At 39.5% G+C, this 18,861-nt stretch overlaps 3 protein-coding genes and 1 non-coding gene across 5 annotated transcripts; 3 read left to right on the top strand and 1 right to left on the bottom strand.

The window, feature by feature from the left end:
• Nucleotides 1–46: 46 nt before the first annotated feature.
• LOC144643072 (aspartate aminotransferase, cytoplasmic-like) lies at nt 47–8,005 on the top strand. 2 transcript variants are annotated; one of them, XM_078502212.1, is made up of 10 exons: nt 47–206; nt 330–520; nt 2,209–2,317; nt 2,413–2,531; nt 2,992–3,096; nt 3,883–4,033; nt 5,515–5,680; nt 6,208–6,350; nt 6,942–7,110; nt 7,459–7,599. In XM_078502212.1, exons 1-9 carry the CDS (start codon nt 89–91, stop codon nt 7,088–7,090), a joined length of 1,251 nt encoding a protein of 416 aa, XP_078358338.1. In that variant the 5' UTR covers nt 47–88; the 3' UTR covers nt 7,091–7,110; nt 7,459–7,599. The 2 variants fall into 2 exon arrangements, with proteins under 2 accessions (XP_078358338.1, XP_078358339.1); XM_078502213.1 differs by lacking the exon at nt 6,942–7,110 and having other exon boundaries at nt 7,459–8,005.
• On the top strand, nt 1,113–1,187 carry Trnai-gau (transfer RNA isoleucine (anticodon GAU)). The gene has a single exon. It is a non-coding gene; the product is annotated as a tRNA-Ile (tRNA).
• A 1,958-nt stretch (nt 8,006–9,963) lies between the features above and the next one.
• LOC144641799 (uncharacterized) lies at nt 9,964–11,677 on the top strand. Its single transcript, XM_078500824.1, has one exon. The coding sequence runs from the start codon at nt 10,046–10,048 to the stop codon at nt 11,675–11,677; it is 1,632 nt and encodes a 543-aa protein (XP_078356950.1). The 5' UTR covers nt 9,964–10,045.
• Nucleotides 11,678–15,834: 4,157 nt separating this feature from the next.
• On the bottom strand, nt 15,835–17,980 carry LOC144641798 (uncharacterized). The gene is made up of 2 exons (XM_078500823.1): nt 17,858–17,980; nt 15,835–16,398 (listed from the first exon to the last, which is right to left on the bottom strand). Exons 1-2 carry the CDS (start codon nt 17,904–17,906, stop codon nt 16,058–16,060), a joined length of 390 nt encoding a protein of 129 aa, XP_078356949.1. The 5' UTR covers nt 17,907–17,980; the 3' UTR covers nt 15,835–16,057.
• Between the last annotated feature and the right edge of the window lie 881 nt (nt 17,981–18,861).

Genomic DNA, 18,861 nt, shown 5'->3' with positions numbered 1-18,861 from the left:
GCCTATAGTCGATTAGGGATCGGAAAGGGCCGGAAAGTGAAACGAACAATTATCGATTGGTTTGACCTTCTCTCGCTGGTTGCACAAGATGGCGGGCGTTTCGATCTTCAAGGATGTTCCCCTCGTCCCCATGGATCATGTCTTCAATGTCAACAAAAACTATATCGAAGACACAGATCCTAGGAAAGTAAACTTGGGGATAGGAGGTAAGATTTTCATCAAAATTGGCTGGGAAGGATGACAGAACGCGTGGTCCAAATTTACAGCAATTTATAATTTATGCAACAACCGTGGTGTTCAGTTGATGCCTTATTTTTTCGTTATTTCAGCTTATCGTGATAACGATGGAAATCCAATGGTTTTGCCGGTTGTTGCGAATGTCGAAAAGCGGTTAGCTGAAGAAATCGCACAAAAGACCTTAAACCACGAGTACTTGCAAATCGACGGTCTGGGGGCATTTTGTGACGCCGCAAGTAAACTTCTCCTTGGAGAAGACAGCCCTGCTATTGTGGAAAATAGGGTATGTTAAATAAGATTTGAGCATGGCAGATTTTGGGAAATAGTTATTGCAGTTTTGAAAGGAAAGCCTCGCACAGAAATAAGAATTCTTAAGTGCAATACTGTCAATATACTGGCATGCCACGTCCTCAGTGGTGGGGTGGTTCCTTCTGATCACCCCTGTTTCAAAATGGGACAATATCAGTATCAAAACTATTGTTTACATGCGCCCAACCGGTATCTGGGAGGCCATGGGTTCGATTCCCGTCGGGGACTCAGATTTTTTCTTTGTCCCACGCTCGTGTCATGTAGAATAATTTCTTCACTATTTATCACCGAGCTTAAAATCGGCAAGATTTCCGCACAGCCCCATACATTAATTATGCATACAATCTTCTGACTGACTCTTTATTTTCATGATTGCTGTTTGTGTATAGTGATAGTATGAAATAGTTGCATACATAATTAATGTATGGGGCTGTGCAGAAATCTTTCCTTAAAATCTACCATCTTTATTATTTACTACAAATTTGATGATTTCGACATTGCTGATCCTAGCAGTATGCAGGACGCGTGTCACTTATCAACCTAGTAAATGGCCTAGCTCGTAGCGAGTCTCGCGTAGCTCAGTTGGTTAGAGCTCCCAACCGATATCTGGGAGGCCATGGGTTCGATTCCCGTCGGGGACTTAGATTTTTTCTTTGTCCCACGCTCGTGTCATGTAGAATAATTGCTTCACTATTTATCACCGAGCTTAAAATCTACCATCTTTATTATTTATTATTGTTTACAACCTTTTAAAAGAGTAAGCTGTTTTGTGTTGGAAGCTGCTGGCTGGAGGATGGGGAGGGAAGTGGGAGGGGAGGAGGGAAGTGGGAGGGGAGGAGGGAAGTGGGAGGGGGGGCAGTCAACATTGAGGGAAAAGTGGGAGGGAGCACTACTACATACTGATGTAGGACATCCTAAGCTGATCAGGGTCAGCCAAGGTTTTTAGGTTCCATATACAGGGAGATTATAAATAAGTTATAAAGTATTTTTACGCTAAATTTGGACCTTTTATAGGTACAAAGTATACTGTGCTTTTAAAAATTTTGGTATTTTGCATGATTTTGAGGGGACATTTTGGGTATACTGGTTACACCCTGTGAGGTGCTTTTATCCTTTTGGTGCAAATGTTGTTTCCTTTTTGAAAAGCAGTTTACTTGTCAATTTGTTGTTTGGAAGAAATAAATTCTAGCGTGGATCCAACACCTTCAACTTTCCAAGATTTCATTCTCTGTTACAATCAACCAGGATGTTGGTTTGATGGGAACTCTGCAATGTTGCAGGGCAATGTACCAATCCCAGCCTGACCAACAATGAAAATCGATGGTCGAAAATCATTTGATCAAGCGATATCAAATGATAATGGTTAGTTTATTGATATTGATTGGAATTGGCCAATCAATAGTCACAAATGAAGTTTCCCTATTATTACTTATTGATTGCTATTGATTGTCATCAATATCGTACATGGGCATTGCAGTGTACATGGGGAACCCCAGGAAATCTGGATATAGATTTATGCAATCCTTAAAATAATGACCGATGGCAAGGGGGATATTTCTATTTACAGCTTTTAGTCAACAGATACTCCCACAGCTTTTAACAATGTTTGAAGGCTGGGCTAAAGAAGGAAATACAAGGAAATAATTATGTTTTATTTTACAGGTTTGCGCAGCACAAGCCATCTCTGGTACAGGAAGCTTACGTCTTGGAATGGAGTTTTTGAAGAAGTTTCATAGCTCAGAAGTTGTATATGTTTCCAAGCCTACTTGGGGTAAGAATCTCTGAATTACGCACCAATCAATGTTAAGCCGGTAAGCCAGAAAGATAATTTACATTTCTGATGTAAGTCACATTTTCTTTTTTAAGGAAATCACAAAAAGATGCTATTAAATACTGGTTACAAAGCTGAAAACATCAAAGAATACCGTTACTTTGACAATGCAACAAAGTCCTTAGATTTTGCTGGCATGCAGGCTGATTTAGAGGTGAAGAAAATTTCCTGTTATTTCTTTGATATAACTTTTACATGTATGTAGTGTATGCTTGATGCTTGCTGTCACTTGGTAGGACATGTATGCCTAATATACATATGTAGAAGTGAATTTATATTTAAACTGTGGGTGAAAGATGTATGTGTAAAAGTTCTTGTCTTTTTGTCACGCATTTCCCATGTTGCTGGTCAACTTTGAGATTTGCCTTGTAGAAAAAAAAACTGAAGTCAAGACTATGACCTTCGTCAACACCAATAAGCCATCTTTAGCTCCTCTGATCTCTTGGAATAGCTGGAACAGACTTTATCCTTTAACCTTATGTATTACAAAATGCAGTCACAAAATTTTAGACTACAATTCGTGTGATAGTTTAAATAGAAACACAAATGTTTTTGCGCCACCCAGTATGCTATCACTGAGTGAGACAGTATTTTTTGTTGTTGTTTACTCCCAGGCTGCTCCAGAAAGCTCCATCATTCTGCTTCATGCTTGTGCACACAATCCAACTGGAGTAGATCCCAGTCAAGAACAGTGGAAAAAGATAGCTGACATCATGAAGGTACTTTTAACCATACTTGTAACTACAGTAGTATGGAATTTATTTTTATTAATTTTAACAATGGTTAAATAACAAATGGCAGAGGACGTGCAGAAGTCTAATGGAATTACATTGTACATGTAACAGGATGGACTCTGGATTGCGCATTTCAGGCTCGACCCCTGGGTGGGGTCATGGCCTTGTGTTCTTGGCCAAGACACTTCATTCTCATAGTGCCTCTTTCCACACAGGTGAATAAATGGGTCAACATGGCCACTTTAGTACTTGGAGAAACTCTGTGATGGAATCATCCAGGACAAATAAGAAATGCCCTAGTTGTAGCTGCTTAATGCTGCAGAAACTGAGATAAGCTCCAGCCTGATGGGCCACTAGGCTGGAATGCACAATTTACCTTCCGCTAATAATTAACCAGTTATTTTTGTGCTCACTCTAATTGTGTAAGGGGAGGTGCTGTGGCCTAAATGGTTAGCACGCTGGACTCCAGATCAAGTGCTCTGAGTTTGAGCCCTGTCCCAGGCACTTGAGTTGTGTTCTTGGGCAAGACACTTTACTCTCTTAGTGCCTCTCTCCATCCAGGTGTATAAAATTAATGGCAAATTTAATGCTACATGTAGGTTAATCCTGCAATGGACTGTAGGGGGAAGTAGAAATGCTCCAACACTGTACATGTAGTTACCTCATGCTACTGAAACTGGGATAAGCTCCAGCATGATGGGTCACTTAGCTCTGACACAGACTTTACCTAACCTTACTCTAATTTTGTACTTGGTGTTGTTTGTTCACTAGAGACGAAAGCTGTTCCCTTTGATAGACATTGCTTATCAAGGTTTTGTGACTGGTGATCCAGATGTGGATGCATGGGCTGTACGCTACTTTGTCAGTGCTGGATTTGAACTGGTAGCAGGACAGTCATTTGCCAAGAACTTTGGACTGTACAGTGAGTGCTATCTGAATATATATAGTTGTGTTCTTTCCGGGAGTTTTGACATGTACACTTAAATAAAGGTGGGATGTGAGTGAGTAAGTGAGGCATGATGGCCTTATGATTAGTGCGTTTGACTCTTGATTGAGAAGTCCAGGTCTGAAACTAGCCTTGGTTACAGTGTTATGTTCTTGGGAAAGACACTCTCACATTAAGCTCTCTCCACCCAAGAGTATAAAATAAGGGAGGTTTGCGCAAAAATCTTGTGTCATTGATTTGTTTATAAAATTTTCTCTACTGTTAGATTATGGGTTTCTCTTGTTAGAAATGTCAAGAAATAATGGGGGGTCGAATTCATTGCGGAGATAAGATATCTAAAGACCACCCTAAATCTGAAAAATTGGACTTTGTTACTGAATATGGCTGCAGTGTCTGTTTGTCCAAAAATATTGTATTAAATAAATCCCTGAAATAAAATTCTCTCTGCCAAATATTGTTTATGTGGATCTACATACATGTAGTTATCAAATTGATCCATTTGGTAATGTTCCTTTTAGTAAATCTAATCATTTAGCAATCCATTTTGTACTCGCCCAGCAGCCGCAGGATGGCAGATTTTGAAGCCGCATGGACAGAAAAACTGAAAATTTTAAAACTTCTCACATTAATTTTTGTTCATATTTTTACAATCTGTTGAGAATTATGAGAGAAAGTTGACTGTCCAAAAATGTGGGGTCACCAACCATCTAAGAGAGTGATCTGCAAGCAAAGTTGGCACATCAGCTACCTGCCCTATATTATGTGTTTGGATAGTTTACTCAGTGTGTACAGTGTATGATCGATGCGTGATGTGGCGTGACATTGCATTATGAATTACATGTACGTCCAGTAAGGATGCACATAAACAATTAGCATGAACGTCCTTAAAGGGACATGGTCAGCGCTCTTACCGCGCTGACCTGGACACTAGTTTTCACGTTTTGAAAAAAGTCCATTTTCGACTTTTTTTAAAACAAACCTTCAGAAATCTGCTTCAATCTTCTCAGTGTTTCACTTAATGGGAAAATTTAGAAGAAAAAAAAACACTGAGAAGATTGAAGCAGATTTCTGAAGGTTCTCTACGCGTATTTTGATTTCGGGTTAAGGTGGACTTTTTTCAAAACGTGAACGCTGACCATGTCCCTTTAAATAGTACCAGTAAATTGTTGGTGCAACCTGACAGAATGCTGGGGAAAAACCTGCAATGTAGCAATATACTTGGGTGCTTCATACTAAAGAAGCTAGAGACTTAACATGCAGTAAGCACTGAGGCTAGCTTATGAGTCATTAGGCACAGAAGGTTTACTTACTACTGTACTTTACTTTCTAGTGGGCTTGAAGTCAATAAAACTATTATCAAATGCTAGAAGCTAGTACTAGAAAAACATCAACAGCAAAACATGGTTGACAAAGTGCAAAGACAATTTATTGAACTTTTTAATTTTTTGTCTTTGCAGATGAAAGGGCTGGTAATCTTTGTGTGGTGACAACTGATAATGACACAGCTGAACGTATTCGCACTCAGCTCAGGGCAATCATCCGTCCAATGTGGTCAAATCCACCCAATCATGGAGCTCGTATCATAGCAACCATACTCAACAACCCTGCTCTGAAAGCTGAATGGTAAGCTGATGAATGATGTTGATAGATTATTATTGTAGGATGTCCAAGGCTCCAGCACTTTAATCCACTTTAATCCATGTTATGCATGCATTGAAATTACATGTATGTGTTGGCAGTGTTCAATCTAGGTCACGTCTTTGCGTCATTGATGCATGAAGCATGAAACTTTGCCCTGATAACCATTTGGACGATGTCAGTTTGTCAAAGTTTGGATATCACAGTTTGACCCAGCCCATTTTTTAAATGACCCAATTTAAAATGTCACATGGGATATACACTGTATGGCTCATTTCTAGATTGGACACTGCAAGTTGGTTTACTGAAATCAACCATACAAGTAACTTGGTATGACCAGAGTTAAGCTTTCTGATCACATGTTACCATGACAACTTCATGTTAAAAGGAGAAATTTGATTTTGATCTCTTTTGGCACTAAAATGGAAGTTTTCTGCTGCATTGTATTTTAAATGAATTTTTCATATCATTGGTTTGAAATTGTTATTATCACAAACGTTTTATTATTTTAGGCTTGAAACCTTAAAGTCAATGGCTGGACGAATTCTGGAATGCCGACAGCTCCTATTTAACAAATTGAAGGAACTTGGAACACCAGGAACATGGAATCATGTTGTGGACCAGAAAGGAATGTTTGGATTTACTGGACTTAATGGTGAGTTCTGTAGTTGCATAATTGTATGAGAGTGTGGCCTTGTGCTGTATGTATCAGTTGCTGTTCCAGTCGCATCCTGTGACAACTTCTGGTGAAGAATTTTTTATCTGTAATTAAAAATCTCTTGCCATTCTTTAGCTAGGTTGTAACACATGTTGTATTTTAATACCTAATATTATCTTTGCTTATTGCCATACATTTCTTTTAATGTCAGTTCTGTATTTTAAATCATCAATTTAGTATTTGCTATTTTATTAATGTTCTTTTTTGCTCATTGTCCGTCTGCATGACATTTAATTGGCACAAGCAAAGCTATACAAAGACTTGACAAATCAGTTGTGAAAGTAACTCTGACACATTGATAGTATGGGGTGAAAAGTCAAGAACTTGACGTGACATCTATACTGTGACATAACAAATGGATAACGTGACGTTCATCAAATACCATTAATCCTTTGTCAAGCCCTTCTTGAACAGCAACTTTTTATACGATTCAGGAACAAAATGATTATTGATAAAGGTTTTTCCCTACACCGACCCTTTCGTAACCTCAGGAAACAGACATGTCACTCAATTTTCCGTCCTTTTCAGTTGACCAAGTGAAGCTTTTAACCCAAAAGCATCACATCTATTTGCTGAACAGTGGTCGTATAAACGTTTGTGGTATTACCCCAACAAATGTTGATCACGTCGGCCGAGCCATTCACGATGCTGTGACCAGTGTCAACGCTCATCTTTAGTGAGCTGTCACGCTCTTACTGTAAGTTATGTAACGCATCAGTCAGCGTTATTGTTATCCATTGGGTAAATTGTGTTGGTTGTCATCTTTGTGATGTTAACTGCGGTCTAGGTACATGTATATACGCCAAGCAGACAGATGACGATTATTTGAAGAAAAGCGGCATTTACAAATGTAGATATCGTCTTGATGTAAAACCAAACTATCACAACTGACATTACAAGAAATGTATGGTAGTAAGTAAGGGGAAGTAATCTCTGTGCTTAGGAGTAACAGGGCCTCGTTATTATAAAAAATAACTTAGTGCACACGGAAACAAGTATCAAAACGTGATTTTAAATAAAATGATCGTTTTGTGTTTCTCTGCAGTAAAGCAAGTGGAGCTTTTAGCTTCGAAACACCACATCTATCTTCTAAACAGCGGAAGGGTTAACATGTGTGGAATCACTTCTCATAATGTGGATTACGTGGCCCAAGCGATTTATGAAGCTGTCACCACAAAAACTGACTGAACGCTCTTACTAAACCTATTTGACTGCTAGTTGTCTCTGTTTGCGTGTGATCTCGCGATTATCTCGCGCGGAACGTGTGCGTCCGTAATAAACACGATCGGTGCTAAAACGCGACGCTCGCGATTCGCGTAAATTTTTTTTAGTTGCGCAAATGGAGGAGGCTAACAGTCAGCTGCTTGGTCATTCATGGTACAACAAGGAAGAGTTTCAGTCTGTTCGGAACTGTGTGATGAACAATGATTTATTTTTTAAGTCAAGTATTCATTCTTTGGCTACGCCGAGAGTGGTTTTGATAAAATATAGTCAATCAAGTGTACTTCTGGTGTGTGCGGTAGTTGTGGATCTCGTAGTCATGGCAAAGAGTTAATGATAAATCAATAAAACCCTTTTTCTTCTTGGAATAAGTGTGTTCATTTTTTGCACTATCTTGAGAATTATCTCGTTTGGTGAACATTCTTCCCATCTGAGGCAAACCAAAGCATAAACATAAATTGATCTTTCTTTGTATCCTCGATTTTGTGCTGCAGGAAAGATGTTGAAATTCGACCTCACTGTAAGTGACTATACTGATGAAGTAGCTCTTATATATATATATCTGAATAGTGCACGTTCCTGATTGGCTCAGTGCTACATGCAAGCGCGCAAAATTTCAACCAAAAAGAGAACGTCAGTTCACTGCTATGTCACTGCACTGCACTGCACTTGTGGTGCTAATAACGCACGTGCTTAGCGGTGGAAAGAGAATCTGACTAACAGCGACATGTTCTTTGTATCCATCATCGTGTTGGCTGAACTTGTCTGATCGTTTAGCCGCCCCTAGAAACAAGTTATAATCATTTAGCCGACCGGATCGTCCATTATAATGTTATTTTTTAACCAAGAATTCTACTGCAAAGTACGAGGTTTTATAATTTTGATTGAAAAGAAACTACTTTTTGCATGATTAAGCCCAACTAATATCGAAAGTAATATGAAACAAAACAAAGAAAACAGCCCCGACTCACATTTGACGTGTAATAAGTAGGCGCGTCCTTAATATAATTCTTCCCGCTTGCGGTTTTTTGTTAAAATTTTGATAGCAACAGCTGCTAATAAGCAATTAAATGAAGTGTTTTAAGTCATTTTTACCAAAACGTATTTTTAAAACCTTTGATCTGAATACCCGATTCCCTCTATAGCGCGCGCCTGCAGGGAATCACGGTAGTTGTATTTATCAAACCATGCGCGAGACTCGGCAACGGGCATCTTTGCTGAGTCTCGCGCAGGGTTTGATGAATACAACTACCGTGATTCCCTGCAGGCGCGCGCTATAGAGGGAATCGGGTATTGGGAACAAATCGAAAATTTATGCCGTCAAAATTGAAAAACAAGAAAAACACTCAAAAAGCGACATTTGTTATATATTGCTGTGCTCAAAGTTCACGAGATAAGTGCTGCACTTGTTAAGGCATTTCCGATAATATTGGAGAACTCTTTTTAGGAGAACGATATCGACCCTTGCTTTTCTACTTCCTGCTACGACTGAAAACGAAAGAGTTAAAGTGGTGTTCAAATGTAAAAACAAAGATGACCACCGCCCATCTAACAAACTAGAGCGAGTTACACTGGAAGGCTTGAACTGTAGTCGGTAAAATCAGGAAACGAATTGTTTAGTTGTTGAATATGCACTCGCAATTCCTACTGAATTCAATTTACTATTAGCTGTTTTGTTAAGGTTAAAAATCTCTCACGAAGGGCTATATTAGTATGCTGGTTCTTCTAAAGCGGTGTTTACCCATTTAAGTACGCGGAGCATGTCCTAGGCCACCATACAACAGTCTCTATGGTGAATTAAAATGTCCAGATTGGAGTTGAATGTGTTGTAGAAAGTCTATTTATGATAGAACTTATCATATGTCTACAGAATATTTTGTTTTTTAAAATCTCGCTATTCTAAAATTTCCAATATAGGAGGCACACCATATAAATGCCACGTGTCACCTAAGCTGAGATCATGCCCTCCCTCCCTACTTATCACGTGTTACCGCTATATCGGATTAATTAGAGCACCCCATTCGGCGCCACATTTTATTTGTGAAAGGTGTCGACATTCCCCCCAAAATTTTTCAATTTATAAAACAGTTGCTTTTGTCTCAGCCATCCAATCTCACTGAAAAAATTCTTTGATAAAAGCCAACCGCTTATAGCGATATCATTTAGCCACTTAAAACTCTTTACAATCTTATTTAACAAACGTGCATAAAAATAAGAGTAATATAACATAAGTGTTCTATGTAACAAAAATTTACCAACACAGCATTTATGATGGAATGCGGTATAGTCCCACCATTAAATCGTTTATCTGGTTAAAAGGTATGCTGAAAGAAGTTTTTCATCATTGCAAAGCGGTTTAGCTCTTCTGTCTTTGGACCACATTTCGCGTCGGTTTATACATCAAGTGCATTATGAGCGGGAGTACACTGATAGAGGTGTTTGGTCACATCGTGTTCAGATTTACACGAGGTGTGACAGAGCACTACAACCCGGAAGAACCTGAATTCACGGAAGAGTCTTTTGGTTACGACCCTTTCCAAAGCACAGGTCGAGAATGGTATTATCTCCCTGTCGATGAGCTTATTTACCAAGAATACAGCGACAGAGAAGACACACGCTTCAACTTCCTGGCGTCTAGCAGATTTGACATCAAGGTCATAAATGCGTGCTCACCAATGGAGAACGAAGAAACACAGGAAAATCAGCACGAAGAAGACAAGGCAATGGCTTGGAAGCGACTCAGACCCCCCTTTCTACAGACAGTTTACAAATCAATGTACACTGGAGCTTTAGTTTCACTCCTCGCCGCCTCCATCCTCGGAACAATATACACAATACTTTCTTATCTAAACTACAAGACGGTATCAAACTGTGAATATCAACTAAACAAATTAATTCCTGCACGACTGCAATGGATGATTACCCTTGCCGATATAATTAGTTGCGTCTTCTTTTATGTATTCCCAATTTTAAACCTGTTATTTTTGTTTCGGCCATATCAGATAAAAGGGGTGAAAAGAAAACTGATTCTGGTGTCTTTTATTACGTTCTTTTTGGATGCGCTTTATCGCGGAGTGCTGCAAGCCGTGGGAAAACCTTTTTTTAAACTTCATTCTTTATACAGGTCCTTGTCTAATGTTCCAGTTTATATCTTCGTTTTCACTACTGTCTGTTTACAATTCTATTTTGTCGCAAGACACTTGTTTATTCGACCAAGGACAAAGCTAGCATCTACGATTTGTAAAATGGCAATGCCAACTTGTTGTGCTATAATCGCCGCCTTTGCCATCAGGTATTTTATTTACACAGCATACAACAACCAAGACTCAGAAGGAAAACTTGTAATCGCCCTCTTTGCTCCTCTCATGGGTGTGGCCTTCAAAGCAATTTCACGAATTTGTGTCCAGCGGTTATGGAACATTACCCATCCGGGATATTCGTATGTCTTATTAGCACCGTTGTATTGCTTATTGGCTGTCATGTTTCGAGTTTTGCAAGCAGATCTTGACACTTTGGAATCCATTGCTATTCTTGGAGTAATTCACGGCTTTGCAGAAGTCATAGAACGCAGCACCGTGGTTGTTATTGATCACATCTGTCACCAGATTTGTGAAAGAGCATTAACTCCTTGGGGAAGTTTTCGTACTTCTCGCCGTGAGAGACTAATGGCTGATATCGCTATCATGAGCATGTTGTTTGAATCAACTGCTATAGTGTCTGTTAACGGCTTCTTGTATTTGTATCAATTTATTTACCTCGAGCACAATGATTCTCTTTTAAAGTTACTGCAGTCCTTTGCCATTCACACTTCAGTTCCGCTGGTGATCGAGTGGATTTTCACCAGCGTGTCTCTTGCGATCGAGACTCGTTATCAGAATATGGCTGTAATGGCTGTCTGGCGAAGACAGTGGAAAAGACACATTTTAGTGGCAATTGTTAATATCTTCCCAGCAGCTATATGGACTAGTGGAAACCTTTTAGTTATTGTACATGAACGCTTTAACAAACCTTTACATCAGTCTTGTAAAATGCCTTTTACTTAAGAGAAAGAACGAAACTAGCGTGTTTTTATACGGTAACAATATCATACACGATGAGTGATTTTAAAAAACTAGTATATGTAAGCTTATATGATCGCGTGTTGATTACATTTTAACTAAAGATAATAAATTAATTAGTTAAAACTGATTGGTTGATTGATAGCTTGGTTAATTAATTAATTAATTAAATTGGTAATCGACGAATTTGAAGGAAGATGTTGCCTCTCACAGTTTGCGTAGTTTAACCAGGCTCACACTAGCGACAAAATGGCAAGATCACGCAAACCCCGGCGCTAAAGACACCTCGGGTTAAACGTTAATTAGAGACGAGAAATGGTGATATCAACTATCGTATTTCTGAAAATCATCGACTAAATAACCAAAGAATTGATTGCGATTCCACCGAATACAGTACAAATTATTTTAAGGACTGATTCTATGAAGCTAACCAACTTACACGGCACGAAAAATTGGATTTTTTACGCATTCGATCCTTGTCGAAGGCGCGGACAAGTATTCTAATAACTTTGACTGTACCTTTGACGCGCGTCAAAGACGAGTCAAATATGTGTGAGCTTTGTCTAAACCTTTGTCGCGCGTCAAAGGTGAAGTCAAATGTGCCAACATTTTTGACTTTAACTTTGACCCACATCAAAGCCAAAGTCAAATTTGCAACAGCTTTTCCACACTTTTTATCGTTTTCAAAGGCGAGCTAAAACTGCTAATATATAGCTTTGACTCCACATTTGGTGCCTGTGAAAAATGAAGTCAAATTTGCAACAGCTTTGGTTATCTTTGATGTTTGCTAAGGGCAAGGTCAAACATCTAATAAATAAATTTTATTTCACATTTTACGTCCTTAGGTCAACTAACCGACATTTTTATCTATACTTGACAGTTTTCAGGATTTTGTCCCTTTTCTCACGAGTTTTAGTTTCGATTGAGATGTCAAGCCCTTATTGGCCGCGGCCGCACTTAGAGAGTTGACTGGGTTAATTTTTTAGAAACCCGGTTAAAAATTTCCACAAAACTTAACTCGGTTAAAGTATGGTTACCATAACTAACTCGGTTAAATATTTTTAGCGGCCGCATTACGATCAGACCAGACTGAAGTGATGTCATGATTAAGCTATTTGAAAACAAGCAAAAACGGCCGGCTTTCATGATAATTCTATTACTTGCTCATTTCTTCTCCTGCTAAAAGATTTATTTCAATGCATTCTCGGCTTACGCGGTTCTATTTCTTCCGAATGCGTTCTACGCAGATTTCAAGCCCGGTGGTTTCGAATATGTTGATCTTCAGCAGTCGTTTTAAGGCTCATCGCCATATCGAAATCGCCTTCAAGACCTTCAAGTGCACGTTTTTCCAAGGAATCGGCGAAGAGACGGAAGAGATCATCAGAAACCATGAGAGCCCTGTCTGAGCCAAAGAATCCGCATTTTTCTGGTGGTTCTAGAGTTTCCTAATAGCAAGGGAAATTATAGAATTAAGCCACGAATTGTGTCCGAACGCCATGTTTGCGTGTGATGGAAAAGAATATTTTCTCTTACATGGAGATGATTGACACATTTGGCAAATAAAACAATAGTTGAATCTGATAAGAAACCACTAACCTGGTTAAAACGACCCAGAAAGGTAGTTTAGAATTAACCTAACCCAGTTAAAAAATCTATTGTTCTTTGATTAATTTCCATGGGAACCGTTAACCTGGTTAAGAGTCGGTTAACTCTCCAAATACGCGGCCGCACTAGACATTTTTTTTAACCCGGTTAATTTTAATTAATTAATTGGAAATAACTCCGTTAACTCGCCAAGTGCGGCCGCGGCCATTGACACCGTTTGACTAAACACATGGGTTTCGCCAAAAATACGCCACTGCAAGTCAAATTTTGATTTTTTTTAACTGCAATAAAATACAGTATCACATTTGATATATTTGTGTTCTGATGGAACAGCTAACTGACCCGCTTGCGGAGGTATTAAACAGAACTCTGTTCAGTTTTATTCCGGAGCGACAAAAGGCCCCAGTTTAGGCCTGGGGACGAGAAGGACGCCTGTGGCAACCCGCGTTTCTTGGCGTAGCAAAGAAATTTCAAAACGACTGGGAAAAGTTTTTATTCTGAGCTCTTGTTTATATGTCAATGTCGACAAACAAGAGTATTGTAAATTCAACTTCGAGAAGACAGGGCTTAAAGCGAACTACGAAGAGAAAGAAAGCAAGGAATATCAAGAGAAAACATGCGAAAAAGGAGCAAAGAGCAGCGACATTGAAAAAGAGCAAGAAAGAGCTCAAGAAAAAATAGGCAATAAAAGCAGCGAAGAGCAACGAGAATAAAGTGAGAGAGGCCTTGGTTAAACAGGCAAAGAAAAAGCGAACAATAACGAGAAATAGAAAGAGAAAAGGCCCGGCAAATGGAGACAGAAGTAGCGAGGAGCAACGAGCAAAACAGCAAAAGAGGGCCAACTAAGAAAACAAAGAATTTGGACATATCAAAGAAACAGAGAAAGGCGAGGAGAAAGAGAAAACAACAATGTGTTGGAGAAGGTGAGAAAAAGTAATGGCATATAAAATAGTTGTAATTTAATCAGAATTATTATCTCACCGCTGCCGGATCTGGAAAATGTGGTAGGAGATAAAAAGATATAAACGCTCTGCTGCTTCAAATAGATATCAGTTGCATGCTGCTAGACCCTAAGTTAATCGACGAATTTGAAGCAAGATGTTGCCGCTCACGCAATCATGCAAATCCCAGCGCTAAAGACACCTCAGTTGATCGTTTATTAGAGACGAGAAATGGTGATATCAACGAATGGATTTCTGAAAATTATCGACTTACTAGCCAATTAGTCAAATCTATATTAAAAGTTGTTGTTTTTAAACTATTCTGCTTTTCAAAAATGTGAGAAGGATGTTGCCCACTGCATCTATCAAGACTGGCGACTAGCCTGCGTGGCAGGCGTAAAAAGGGGAGGGAAAAGGAGAGGGGAAAAGAAGGGGAAGAGGGGAAGGAACGCCTGCCGTAAGAACCCGGTATTTTGCATAACGCCCACCAATTTTCCGGTAATCCAATTCAGTAACTGTCAATTAACTGCTAGGATGGTAACCAATTAGAACGCAACGCACGCTTATTAGACACGCAGGAATTTCCGTTTCCCGGGACTCCGGAAGCGCAAGTATTTTTGTGAAAAGTAGAAAATCTCTTGATAATAATATTTATTTACGAAATCTACAAGGCAAGAGAGTCCAGGAACAGTTCTAGCAGATTGCTGTTCTTCGATTGGATTTCCGTTACATAAATGCCAAAGTTTGTCATAACGCGTTTGCAGAAGTTGCGGCCGCAAAATACGAAATGCTGCGGAGTTTTATTATTTTAGCAAAACACTGTAATTTCCAGAAATGCCACTGCTTTCCCGGCGGCGAATTGTGAGTCAACGGTCAAAGAAATCAGCACCAAACGTCACTCTGGAACGAAAGCAAGGAAAAGAGCCTACAACAAAACCAGATAAACAGTTAACGGAGCGGTGCAATTCAAGGAAGTCGCTGCAGTTTTATGTTGAAAGTGCAATTGGGGAAATCGAATACACGGCTGAAGGTGAAAAGGCGACAAAGGATCAAGGTCAAGATCATCGCTCGATAATTTGGACAAGTCAGCCGCAGGGTAGCCCAATGATTCCAAATCCTAGAGCTGATCTTCGATAATGCTCTTCAGTGGCGAAATAACGACAATCGCTGCATTATCGCACTGATTTTCTTTTAATATTTCGTGGTTCTTTGCACACACAAACATTTGATAAATGAAACTCTTGCCGTAACCAGTAGGCAAAACCGCCAGGACATCTCTTCCTGACAGCAGATTTTTGCTCCGGTTTAAAAAGCACTTGCTAATACGTCCATGACCGCTGCCATCTTAGTTGTTTGTGAAATAAAATTGTGAAACTTGCATTTTACAATACCCATTGTTTCCTAGCCAATCAGAATTTTGCGGCCGCCAGCGGCCGCAGAAATGAACAAAAGGGGGTTCTTAGAGCAGGCGTCCCTTCCCTTTCCGCCCCCCCCCCTTCCCCCTCCATTTTTCCCTCTCTCTCTCTCTTCCCAACTCCCCCTCCCTCCCCTTTCGACGCCTGCTACGCAGGCTACTGGCGACTAGAAGCAGTTTTTTTCTTTTCTTTTTGTTGTTGTTAAATACATAAAAACTAGCAGAAAAATATTGAAAGTAATAATGAAAAGGGATATTGTCTTGACAATGATCTCTTACATCTTGATGTCTTTGAGACTGACCGCGGGCGAAAATATATTTTTCAAAATTTCCCCGCCCCTTTATGTCCTGATGCAACTGTTAAAACTGTTAAAATCGTCATATTTCTCCTTTTCCACTCCCTTGTTAGCCATAAAATGCATACTTGAACATTGCGAGCACCCCCCAAAGGCCAACAAGAAGCTTGCTGTAAGTTAGAAGAGCACTGTCATTGCATAACTCAACATCGCAGCACTTCATATCGCAGTCTTCGGCACGGCCAATGAACTTGCATGCTCTTGTGCTGCAAAAATCACTTGAGAAACAGCCTCGCTCATACACGTCAAACTTTATTCCCCGGAAGTCGATGGAGGCCTTGGATTTGGCGCAAACGTCCAACCATGGCTCGCATACGTATTTCTCTCGATGCTCATCGCAGTGAGTCCAGTTAACTTGCGAGTAACAGCTGTAACACGTCAAGGAGACACCTGGAATCGTGAGGAACATCTAATGTGATGAAAATCTATTTTTTCCTAGGAACATCAGTTCATTGTGAAGCAGGCAAGTGATGAGAGTAAACAATTTTATCAAATAGCGATGCTTCGAGTTCAACTTACAATAAAGTTTTTTAAGTGGAGTTATGACATAGAGTTACAGTTAACGACTTCCAAAATCTTGAATTCAGGATTTTGGAAGCTTAAAGGGACTTTGTAACGGATTTTAGCCAAATTTAGTCATAGGAAATGACCGTCAAATTCAGTGAAATATAAAAATAACCTCTTAAAACAGTGAAGGACAAAAGAAGGTACGGATTACCAAAAGTGTCGAAGATTGGAACGGATTGCAATATTGGTTTTTGAAATATTTTTGGGCTGAACAGTTTTCAAAGTTAGTCTCGTTTGCTTGAAACTTTAAATTATAACGCCCTGGGGACACATTTGGCTGCAATGAAGCTATGGTTTTGTCATTTAGATCCACAGAATTAATTTCTTTGCAAACATTAAGTTTCATAGCAAGTCAGATTTGGCAAAACTTAATAAAATTAAATTAACACAGCCGTGACACAGTCCCTTAAACTCTAACTCTATGTCATAACCCTAAGAATCTTTCCCCCTATACTTCATTGATCTAACACTACATTCTTTTGCAGCTAACACTGAAAAATGTATACCAGTCGGTTATGAGAATCTATATTCCGAGCCAATTCAGGTCAAGCATGAAAGCGGCCACCTGCTGTGTTTTTGACGGTGTTTGTGTGCATGCAAACTACTGCAACCTTTTAACTAACAAGATGCAAATCCAGCAAGAGAACTGTCAAATTAATGCAGTTAATGATTACAACATCTATAACAAGTAAGGGTGATTCTTGGTGAAGGAGAATAAAACTGCGTAGAATTTTATTTTCTCCAGACAGGATAATACGCTTCGCTGTGACTCTTTGTCTGAGGTTTCAGTTTTTGCAAAATAAAATTTGACTTTTCATTATAACCTTGAAACCATTTAGCGTCCAAAGGTCTCCTTTCCTTGTCGTAAAATAAAGAAACCTTTCAACTCAGTATTGTGATGGAGGATAAATTCTCATTTCCCAATTATTTTCACAGAAGAATTTAAGAGCAGAATTGTTGTAAATAAACCTAAATAGAAAATACTTTAAGGTGGATTATAAACTGATTTTCCAAGTGTCTTGGCCGAGAGGTGTCGGCAAATGCGCTTATGATCAGAGAAACGATCTCTTTGATGTCATTCTGTGAAACGCGTGAATAACAATTTGCATTTGCTTGTTGCAACTACAGCGGGGGAAAAAGTAACAAAGATTGTTTCATAGCTTCTCTTGCTATACCCGCGCCCAGCAGTCATTATTGTCTTGCGCGACCTTAACAGTTGGACATAAATTTTCAATGTTCATGCGATCAAGTTTTAGCTAAAAATGCTCATTGCACTACTTACCAGTTTGTAAAATTGCTGAGAAGAAAACGAACTCAATTACAACCAGCATGTTTGCTTGCAATTGGTAACGGTTTAGTTCTTTTCAATATGAGATTGTAAAACTGAATATTCAGACTGTTACCAACTACGCCCTGTTAATTGAAGCGCAAGGCATTCTGGTCCAGGATCAACGCGTTGAAGCGAGTCGCTGCATGGCTCTTCGGCAAATACTCGTATCGTCTCCGATAGATAACCGAAGAGCTTCCGTCCTTTATTATCGAATGCAAACGAACGCTTTTCGACAGTCGTGATAGAACGTGTACGTCAGTATGCATAGAAATCTTCTGGCCTTAAAACGACAACTGCGCGAGCAAAGACAATTCTCAGAGGTGGAAGGGGTAACCATTTTTTTTTCGTTTCTCGTTATTGGACGGCCTTCGTTCCTCAGCAATGCCGAAAAGTGGAAAGAGACGATTAGATGCATCAAAGCCACATTTCTGACGTCAATATAATCTATTAGTTCAGTCCAACCTCGTTACCAGGAACTTGTCTTCCTCCGAACGAGGTTGGAGTCTAGAGATGCTTTTGAGTGGGAGGTGAAAGTAGGCTTTCCCCTCTGCGTGCGATTTCAGCATGCACTCTATTCTCCTTTCCTTTATTAATGAATTTGCAGTATGAATTAGTAATCATATGACCGGACATTGGGAAATCGCCTATACTTGTCGGAACCATGCAGAATAGACTTTATTATAATAAAAAATAGTTTTCGATACGGTGGAATCTCGATTCCTCGAGCCTCCAAGGGAAAAGAATGTTAGTTCGAGATATCAGGAGTTCGAGAAATCGAGGATAAAATTGCAGTGTTCAACTTAATAAGGGGAAACGGCTTTTGGTTCGAGTTACAGGGAGGCTCGAGAACTCGTTTTGTATCATTTTTCCTATGTGTTGGTTATTTCTTATGCTTCATTGGCTGTAAGGCGACTATGAGTTGAAGGGCGGCTAATAGCAAAATTGGAAACGATCAT

This window comes from Oculina patagonica, chromosome 2, assembly GCF_052425735.1.
Source record: "Oculina patagonica isolate OP01 chromosome 2, crgOcupat, whole genome shotgun sequence".
Classification (NCBI taxonomy): Eukaryota; Metazoa; Cnidaria; class Anthozoa; order Scleractinia; family Oculinidae; genus Oculina; species Oculina patagonica.
This window is presented reverse-complemented; position numbering and strand designations above follow the sequence as displayed.

What these genes read in the sequence shown, in the direction of transcription:
- LOC144641798 (XM_078500823.1), bottom strand. Translation starts at nt 17,906, where the DNA reads ATGCTGGTTGTAATTGAGTTCGTTTTCTTCTCAGCAATTTTACAAACT. An exon ending in CTCAGCAATTTTACAAACTG is followed by an intron (nt 16,399 to 17,857) that starts GTAAGTAGTGCA and finishes TCACGATTCCAG; the next exon opens with GTGTCTCCTTGACGTGTTAC.
- LOC144643072 (XM_078502212.1), top strand. Translation starts at nt 89, where the DNA reads ATGGCGGGCGTTTCGATCTTCAAGGATGTTCCCCTCGTCCCCATGGAT. An exon ending in CAAGAACTTTGGACTGTACA is followed by an intron (nt 4,034 to 5,514) that starts GTGAGTGCTATC and finishes TTGTCTTTGCAG; the next exon opens with ATGAAAGGGCTGGTAATCTT. An exon ending in CCTGCTCTGAAAGCTGAATG is followed by an intron (nt 5,681 to 6,207) that starts GTAAGCTGATGA and finishes TTATTATTTTAG; the next exon opens with GCTTGAAACCTTAAAGTCAA.
- LOC144641799 (XM_078500824.1), top strand. Translation starts at nt 10,046, where the DNA reads ATGAGCGGGAGTACACTGATAGAGGTGTTTGGTCACATCGTGTTCAGA.